The following is a 9,893-nucleotide window of genomic DNA, read 5'->3' on the forward strand; positions in this document are numbered from 1 at the left end:
CTTTCCCGTTTATTTTCTCAGTTTAGCCAAGCTTTTCTATTATTGCTTCTGAATTTCAGTCAGCACTTCAAAATGCCAGGGGTCTTTCATCCTTACTCCTTGCCAGTTTACTGGGCAACCAGCCATTAAGCAGCACTTCTCTGATCCGAGGCTGGCTAAACAATACCGCTGTGTCCCTGCCTAACTGAGCTGCTTCCCAGCCTTACTCACAGACACAGCAACACCACAGAGACAGACGGGGTAGTTTACAGAGCATATAGAGAACAGCACGAGGCTGACTGCAAGCGGAGTGAATCTGACAATTACAGCTGCTGAACAGTATGCGCACTGGTGCCATTCTGCTGCCTGGGCACGGTGCGAGCATCATCCAGACCTTACTGAGGTCATGGCTATTGGCTTTGCCTAATTCCTTTGCACCCCAGCTGCTGCATTTCTTCCCCTGCCATGGTCCCTTGATCCATGTCTCAAAGTCCACTTCCCACATCCTCAACTCTCAAAATCCTTCACCCTAAGGGACCCTCATCCCTCCTCAAAGTGTGTCTCAGGACTTCCTCTGCCATGTCCTGTGGTGCCAGTGCAGGACAGACCTCAGGTCCCCAAGAGCCACCAGCTGTGGACAGGAGGCAGCAGGCAGGCATTACCAAACATCACTATGGGCATCTCTAAGAGGCATATATTCAAGGCCTCAGCTGCTGCTTTGATCCTGGGGTTGAGAAGCACTGGGATTTTCTTCCCTTCTTTATTCAGGTAGATTTTCAGCTCCCGAGGCACAGAATTAGCCTTTTAGCTACAAGTATTTCTGTCAGGAAAGTGGACAGTGCCAGAGAAAAGCCTGCAGAGCTCAGGAGAGCAGGCCAATGCTCTCAGTGGAGAGGGAGAACAAACAATGTCCCTAAGCGCTGCACAGCAGCTCCTCTATCCACAGCATGCAACTGCAAACAGCAGCTTATGGAGTCACCCTTTCAAAGCCATTTAACTTCTTTTATACATCATTCTGATTTTGTGCACCACAAACAACCACCACAAAGAACAAGGAAGGAATAAATTATTTTCAGGCTGATAAAACCCAAACACAAGATGGCTGGAAGCAGAGCAGCACGCAGCCCTGTGGCTCAGCGCCCCATTCGATTACATGCTCCCGTGGATGGTGTTCACCGCAGCCCAGCACAACTCACAACTGCTGAGACTCATCCTGTGGGAACAGGAGCTCAGAATGAGCACAGGGAGCAAATCTGCATGCCCTTCCCCTAGAAAGGGCAAATCTCCCAATTTCAAAATGCTCATTAGGTTTTTACGTGAAAGATTGCCTGAGGGGAGGAGTCCAGTATCAAAGGCTACACTGTGGTTAGGACCTCCCTGTAGAAACAGCTTTATCCAGGCACATTTCACCTCACCTATTTTAAATACCTCCGTTACGATGAGACAAATCTCATCTCAGAAGTGGCAGTTTCTAAGGACTGGAAAGGGAGCGCAGGTCAACTGTGATGAAGATGCAGACGTCTAAATGTAGCTGAGAGAAATACCTGAGTCCAGCCCCAAACCAGGGCTCACTGCTTTTGCAAGGAGTTCCCAGCCAAAACTCTAGACTCCATCCTTCACCACTCAACTTTATTCTTGCTGGGTTTTTGCTTTAGGATGCCTTTGAGTGGATTCACTTGTGGATAGGTGGTATGCCAAGGTGCCAGCTGCTCTGTTCTGAGCTGCCCATACACACAGACCCTCAGTGAATCCATGTCTCTGTTTTTCACCTCACGAACAGAGGAATATCCATCTTCTGTCACAAAGGTTTGCTGCAGAAATAATGATTTTTAAATCCCACAAAGTTCTTCCCTGATACTGCTGTAGCTGGGGAAGTATCGAACCAACACCAAAAAAGGAAGCCTCATGATTTTCACAATCACACATAAGATACATCATGTCTGCCGCTGTCGGTGCTTGTTCTAAGCCTAAATACAGAACCACTGGCTTTGACAGAAACCCTCCTCGCTGTTCCCAGCCTCAGCCCAGGCTCTGGCAGTGCAAGTGTTACTTGCACTGCAGGTGGATGGGACGACGGAAGCATAAATGACCTGGAGAGGTGTGTCCCGGAAAGCTCTGCTCGCCTGCGCTCCCTGGGGATGGCGGCAGGGAGCCTGCCAAGGGCTGCCAGTCCTCCCACACCCCGCTGCCATACGCACTTAAACCGTCACCAACTGCAGATATCGTATGTTACCCAGTGTCCACTGAGACTTGCTAACACTTCTTCTCCTGATTTAATCTTCCCAGAGATTTGATTAATGCTTGCGCTGCCACCGAAGAAGGGCTGTCAAATAGAAAGAGAAAATATGATCAGGCTAGTGAGAACTGGAAGGGAGCCAAGCACAGTGATGCAGCAGGAGAGAAGTGCAACCTGCTTGATTTCCACTATTTCTGGGCAAAGGCAGAATAAATTCTAACACACGTTTGGACTCTCTAGCATTGTGCCCTCCTTTGTCTGTCTTTAGTACCAAAATCACTGTAGGAGCTGCAGGAAGGGAGCTAAGCCTCCGGGTGCATCAACACTCAGCAGCACAAGGCTTCTCCTTCATTGCAAATACTTTGGTTGTCAGCTAGACATCAGGATACGGGTATGTGGGCAAGTCCTTCCCATTGTCCAGAACCACACTGCGCTTTGCACGCTTAATACTTGCAGCCTTCTCCAAAGAAATGGAGCAGCACTAATGCACTTGGTGACTTTTCCTGCTCATGTGGTAGCAACAGCAGTGTGGCACTGCTGAAAGCTGCCGAAGTCTCCAGTGTGAATAACTCTCGTCAGCAGCCAACAAAAAAAGAAGAAGGGTATTTCCAGAGTCAAGGAAAAGATTCTCAGAACAATGGAAAATTCCCCTCACCTCCTGCCTGCTAAACACAGGAAACAGCAGTGATAGAGTGACCAGCTCTTCCACTCATACCACACAATATTTCTTCAGGCATGTTAGCAGCTACCTTCCAAAAATGTTTGTGCACAGAACTCTTTTTTTAATAACAATGTCATCCCAAATTCACTGCAACACCCATGGAAAAAGAAATCACAAGTATCCCAAGACTCAGTGCATGCAATCCAACAGAGAATTGGTGTATATCCAAATTAATAAAAAAGTTACGGGGTGACCTTTAACTTCTCACAATTCTACTAAAATAAAAAAAGATGGCTAAGAAATATTCAAAGCAGAGCATGTAATTAAGCCACAGAGATCTTTCTGGGTCTTGTCTGGACTAAGTGTGCTGTTCTCAACCCAGAAAAGAGGGGTCTGCATTTTAAATTCTGAACTATTTGTAGGTTTGAGACGACAGTGACTAGAGTCAGGGCAACACTCCACTGGCCTCAATGCAGTACGTCAGGCTGATGGGAAGAACAGGTTTTAAAGCCAAGTATAGGCAAAAATCAAGGAAGTACACGGGGCTACAGTTCACTTTGTATGGGCAAATAAAGACAGAAAAATTATTATTGCTCCCTGAAAAATGCAGTCTGCAAAAGAGTCTCCTAACTCCAGCAGTCTCTATGTTGGCTAAGGCTGCAGCTCTGAAGTCCTGTGGGCCCCCAGTTCTCCATCTTTTCATTTTATGCCCAGGCAAGAAATTGTATGTTGAAAGAGAAGATGAATGGATGCCCCTTGAAAAGCAAGTTACAGTTCAAGAAAAGTTAGAGGTCATCACTTTCCCTCTTAGATTTTAACACATGTAACTACAGGAATGCTCAAAGATATCACCATTTTATCTGCATATCATCATCTCGCACCACCAGGCTTTCTAGGGGAGGGAACAGCTACAGGAACAAGTCAGTGCAAGTCAATGACAGTGCAGCTCGTCAGTGTGACAGGCTCTCAGAATTATCTACCTGAAAATGGGCTCTTACCCAACTGACAGGGCAAAGTTCCGTAGCCTTGAGAAACACCACGTACAGTTCACTGTACTACTGGCAAGGCAGGAGCACGTACGTGATGGCTACTCGAGAGTCACACTGAAGATCCACATCCTAACTTGCCTCAAACTAGTTTGCACACCTTGTTGTATTTTGCAAGACAAAATAATTGTATCTTTTTAAAGAGAAGCCACGGTGTCATTGCCAAGCACTCAGCCCAGAGTCTGGCCAGTAGCCAGCTGGCTGGCGGTGAACAAGTCATGTGTAAAACTCAGGCTTCCTGGGTTCCAGTCCAGTTGCCCCAGGCAAAACTGAGCGCAGGACGATGGCTCCTCTCCAGCAAGGCCACCCTACGGTGCACACATACCTTGCTGATATATAAAGGATCTGGTGGGTATGGCCAAGCCTTGCCTGGAGCGCCAGGAAAAACCTGAGACCCGTTCACAGGACCACAGCGTCTCTTACCTTTAGCTTGAATTCCAGTTCTGCCCTGTGGTTAGTTTTCTCACAGTCGATGGTAACCTTCCCTCCAAGCTCCATTGTCATGGTACCGTATAAAAGTCCTTAAAGAGAAAAAAGAGCCTTTAGAGAGGCCCCAGTGCGAGTGCTCTGCTTTCTCAACTCAGACCGGCTCTCGCTAACATGCCGTGAAATTCACTAATTGGCTTGAAGTCTTGAGAAGACAGAAACCAAAGTTTCTAGGAAATGCCTCTTTCCTCTAAGCATGAATAATCCTCCCCTGAGTCTGTATCCCCCATTTATTACACCAGCTAGGAAATAACTTGACTCACAGGTGCTGATAGTGCATCTGTGGCAAGCTGAAAGTGGGAAAGGAAAAATAAGGAATGCTGTGCCCAGCAACTTCATTTATACTAGTGCTTAAACAGACCCAGTCGCTTCTCACAGGGCGGGAGGGGCAGAGAGGAGCTGTAATGGCATTCAGCAGAATCTGGGAGACTAGCAGTCGTGCAGGGGACTCCTTTTTACGCATGCTCATCATTTTCTGAAAAGGTCATTTGCAGAAAAAGAAAAATTGACAAGAAAAAGATTTACGCAGAGGAATAGTTCACAGGAGGCGTGATTTACAGAAGGTTCTGTTTTCACGCAGCTAGACCCTCCATATACATTAACTTAGAGATCAACATGCCAAGATAAAAAATATTCCAAAACCCAAACTGGATCAAACTGCTGTAGGAGTGATTTTATCAGTGTGGTCGAAATGCCACCCAGGCTTAGCTTCCTAAGGAGAAACGCAAAGGTACAGCAGTGAGCCAGCACCATCCCCTGGCCTCAGCACGCATCCAGCTCAGGAGAGCAAAGCCATACGGTAACAGGAATCAGCCTCATACACTACGGAGTATCATGGTTAGAGAAACAAAGAAATCAGAAGAGAAGTCAGGAATTCCCTTTTTTCTCACAAAGTCAGAATATATATTAGACAATTTCAGTGTTAATATTAAAAAAAATGTTTTATCCTCAAAAGCTCAAAAATGTACTTTTATCTTTTCCATCTTTGCTTTATCTGCAGTGCATACACACAGTTTGGGGTGTTTTTTTTGTTTCTACAGAGTGTTAAAACTAACTTAGATGGGGCCAATTGTGTCCTCAGCTCTGCACAGACAAGCCAAAAAAACTCCAGGGAGGATTACCAGTCAGTCATCTGCGGAGTGCTCTGACTCACGAGTGGAGCAGCTGCTCCCTGGAATTACCAGTCCCTGCGGTGCCAGGTATTCAGGCGGGAAGAAGAGAGCAGTGCAGAGCTGGTTGGTAAGAGACCGTTACATTATTCTTCCTATTTCCTCCCTATCTGAACAGTCATGACTTACCTTTACAGTGGGCGTATGGCATAGTGATTATATAATCTTCCCCCCGGCTCAGAAATGTAAGCTTTGCTTTCCCATCCAGCAGCGCAGAAAGTGAGTTACCTAGAATTTAAAAGAACGAGTACATGTATATAAAAAAAATGCATGTTACACTAGGCCACCCACCCTATCTCCATTTAAATGTAGGCCACTAATGAAAGAAGAGCTATGAAATTATAACAATTCAGGATCCTGCAAATCCTTTACTGTTGGAAGCAGGCAGTTTTAATAAACTCTCACTGTACTGTTTGCTCTGGCATTTAGCCCCATGCAGAAAGGGCAGTAGATTAAAAAAGCCAGTAGTAAGATGCAGAAAGCAGTTCCAATGCTTAGAAGTTCTTCAGGTTCTTCTGTTGTTACAACTTTTCTGATCGCACATGATCCCACATAACAAATAAATTGCCAGAAGGACAGCAAATGACTAGTGACATGTGTTTCAGCAAAGACATTTACCAGAGGATAGTACTTGAGAGGTGTTTGTCTCAACAAAAGATCTATTTCAAATAGCAACACTGTCTCAGAGCCTGCAGTTGTGCTGCCTCCACCAAGACTCAAAGATTTGGGTGTTTTGAAGCTCTCAGGTTCAGCTCTCACGAATTTGGGAGCTAGGTATGTGATTAACACAGAGACTTCTGCAGCAGTCAGCTGGATGATCAAATAGCTATGAAATGACTCATCCGCGAGCATAAGCAAAGTCTGACAACCCATTGGTTGTACATGCTCCTGAACCTTTGCCTTCTGAAAAACAGCTTTTTAAAGCTCTGAATTTTTCTTTTTTTTTTTTTTTTGTTAACATCAGTGTGATCTCCCACTGAAATGGTGGAAATAGGGAAAACCCAGGACAGCCAGGACAAGGAATCAGGGTGTCCTGGCAATAGATCTCTTAAGGATTTCTTTATTCTGAACAGCCAACACACTCAGGAGTGATTGAAAAACAAACCAAAACCAATGCCATGATGTTTCCTGGAAGATGCCTAGGCTTGATGCCTTACCGTAAAACTTGGACCTAGCTAGGATGCTTCCGGTAATGCAGAATCCGTCCTTCCTATTGCTGACATGAAAAGCTGACACTGGAGGATGATGGGAGACCTAGGAGAAAATAGGCACAGGTCATTTACAGCACTTCACAGGGTGAGCAGAGAGCTGGGGGCATTCGTGGCCTCACATGGTGTTACTCTAGGGAGGCCGCAGGACTGAGCAGAGTCCAGAAAGCCCCATCCATACCATTAACCTCAGTGTTACAGGAGGGAACGTTACACGGGAGACCATTATGTATGACAACATTACTGTAAACTTTCTCCCCCACCCCATTTTTGTGTCTTTATGCATTTGAGATGACTTTAGGAAAAAAATGTAAGTGAAACGGGGAGTCCCTGTACCAAAGTCCACCTGGTCCTCAGATCCCTTTGTTACACTGTAAATCTAAACTGAATTTCATCAGGCCAGATTACTTGTGAGCTCTGCCCTTCGTTTACCCCCGAAGACATAGAGATAAGCCCTCAATTTATTCCTATTGAAATCACTATAGAAAGTTTAGAAGTAAAGGCAGGCAGGATTTGGTTATGTGTTTTATGCCCCTTTTGACAGAGGCAACACAAACCATGTTTTGTTGACAGTAAGAAAACCATAGGTGAGAATCTCATGGAAAAGGTCTTTACTGAAGAGGCTAATGTTACATGTAGGAGTGAGCGTCCTCCACAGCTCACGTAATCTCTGTAAATCTAAAAAGAAAAAAGATCATCAGCTAGTTTACCCCGTGTCCCACTCTAGATATTTACACAAAACTTAAGTGTCTCTCTGAGAGTGAGATGAGGAGCGTGTCCCTCAGGGGCAAGCAGGCTGCTGTTGCAACACCTGAGCATCCAAATAAAGCAGCTCACCTGTTCTGCTATGTAAAATGTGTGACTGTTTGTCTGCGGGTGAAACCAACAGCAGCGGAACGTCTCTCCCAGAATAGGGTTGTATGGCTTTTTTATTCCCTGAAAAACAAAGTAATCAAAACCTGCTACAAACAAAGATTTGCAATCCAACTCTACAGAGGCGGCCATAAAACAATATAGTCTTTTTCTCGCTGAATGTTTTAAATGAAGTCAATTGCAAGAATCAAAACTAAACTGGCTACATATATCCTGCTAATCTAATCTTTTAATCCAAGCCATGGATTCATCCGCTATTGTCACCAATCAATCTTCGATACTGCCTGATCAAAGCTTTACAAGATGATCAAACTTTACTACTTCTGCTACTATATGCAGCAGGTGGGTACTGATGTGGAAACACGGCACTATGGCACTAACAGGCCTGAGAAGAGAAAGGAGACCTGTGCTCAGCCAAGGCCAAAATCTTCCATCTGAGGACATGTTACTTGTTGATGACTAGTTCTGTCTTCTAACTCTCCAGTGCAAATGCTCTGAGGATGATCAACACCCCTTTGCACTCGATATCTACTCTGAAACCAAATGAAACTTCAGTTTTAAAAGTAATGGTCAAAGTCTTCTGAAGAATAGAAGAGGTGAAGTGCCAAAGGAAAGGCAGGAAAGAAGTACACAACCACAGCAGCTTTCAATGCCCGTTACAACCCCAACATCATGCAGTCTTTTACCTTTGGCTTTTTATAGAAGCCGGACAGATACCACCTCAAAACTTGTTTCATTCGGCTGTACGGATCATCTTCGAGGACAGCCCTGCAGGACAGAACGTAAAAATGCTCTTTTCACACATCACACTCATTTCATACTAATATAATAACACTAACTGCAATAGAATTTCCCCAGTATTAAAGGGAATTAATTTCTGAGCTGCTGCTAGTGAAAAAGGCGTCTGACAGCAGAAGGCATTGGGTTTTTAGTAACACACACCATATAACACACACAAACTCTTAAAGTGGCACCCCTTGCCCTGCACTCCTGCAAAAAGCCTAATAACATTTCTGGAAGAGATCAGGTTTGATTGGACCTTTAAGCACGTCACTGTGGAACTGCCATTCACACCAGCATTTGCTTCCAGCTAACAGTACAGCGTGAGTCATGAACACTGTAACCCTTATGCCACCAAAATCAAAGACGATTCTATTTTTCTCTCTTTTTGTTTGTTTCCCTCTTCCTTAAAAGATCTCTAAAGCTAATGTGCCACACGGACTCTCCCAGTACTTTGAGATTTCATACAATAATTTAGGTTGGGAAGGACTTCTCAAGGTCATCTCATCCAACCCTTCCCCACCCAAAAACGAAGCGGGAATTAATCACAGAGTTCCTGGTATTTCCAACCATTCAGTCAGATTTCAAAATCAACCTGGATAAGTTCTTGCAAAATCCATTTAGAAGGATCATCCGTACCACAAAGAGGTTTATTTAGCAAAACCTCTTGAAGTTTTCTTAGATCTCAGCACTGAGGAGAACCATTTCCTTTACTTCAGATGTTACAAATATCACAAACAAGGCTTGAAAATACCAGGATTCTAAGATGACCCAGAGCCAGTGGAATAAACATGAGCAACTAGAGCTGCTGTTTGAATACTGCACGCACTGGTTTTAAAACACACCAGGCATATCTCACCGAGAAAGTTGGTCCTACCTGCAAGCATATTTTCTATTTTCTACTCTGCTGCTCCCAGCAGGTCTCTCTCATCAATGGAGTTAAAAGATGTTTCTTATTTGTTTACCAGCCAACATAATTATATTGCTTTTTGGGGGCAGAAGTGCTCGACAATTTTCTTTGCTCTCTGTCCTGTTCCCCTCTGTACACGAGTACCCCAGAAGGTGGCACAGCTCTGCTGTGAGATGCTCCAAGGCAGGAGCTGAATCTCCATCAGTTCCAGCCAACGCTGGCAAACCTGTGCAAAGGTTGTTTCATCCAGAGTTTAACCGTTTTCCTTGCCCCCCACTGGCAGCAGTCCATCTTTAAAAGGTCACTGCAGCTGGTGCCTGGCTTGATTTATGTAGAATCCAGTGACCTGGGTAGTTTTCAGGAGCCTTTCAAGCATACAAACACACCCCAGCCAGCACCAAGCTAACACTAACACATTTTCACAAATGCAAGAGAAGTGCCCACATCGGGCACGCTCTGCCCACTGCTTACTGGGAAAGCAGGTCAGCATGGTAGTAGTAATCAGAGAGCTTGTTAAGGAACGAGCGTGGCTCCAGGATGCAGGT

General features: G+C 45.0%; 1 protein-coding gene across 1 annotated transcript in view; it reads right to left on the bottom strand.

Annotated features, from left to right (window-relative positions):
- Positions 1 to 9,893, bottom strand: part of OSBPL5 (oxysterol binding protein-like 5) — a 56,843-nt gene that overhangs the window by 8,550 nt on the left and 38,400 nt on the right. Inside the window, exons 10-16 of the mRNA XM_010140696.1 lie at positions 9,820 to 9,893; positions 8,345 to 8,426; positions 7,623 to 7,721; positions 6,735 to 6,831; positions 5,707 to 5,805; positions 4,346 to 4,443; positions 2,213 to 2,302 (exon numbers count right to left, since the gene is read on the bottom strand). The exon at positions 9,820 to 9,893 is cut by the window's right edge and continues 46 nt beyond it. Of these exons, the coding sequence (XP_010138998.1) occupies positions 2,213 to 2,302; positions 4,346 to 4,443; positions 5,707 to 5,805; positions 6,735 to 6,831; positions 7,623 to 7,721; positions 8,345 to 8,426; positions 9,820 to 9,893 (639 nt within the window). The remainder of the gene's footprint in view (positions 1 to 2,212; positions 2,303 to 4,345; positions 4,444 to 5,706; positions 5,806 to 6,734; positions 6,832 to 7,622; positions 7,722 to 8,344; positions 8,427 to 9,819) is intronic.

The sequence above is a fragment of the Buceros rhinoceros genome, unplaced genomic scaffold (genome assembly GCF_000710305.1).
Source record: "Buceros rhinoceros silvestris isolate BGI_N320 unplaced genomic scaffold, ASM71030v1 scaffold16827, whole genome shotgun sequence".
NCBI classification, from domain to species: Eukaryota; Metazoa; Chordata; class Aves; order Bucerotiformes; family Bucerotidae; genus Buceros; species Buceros rhinoceros.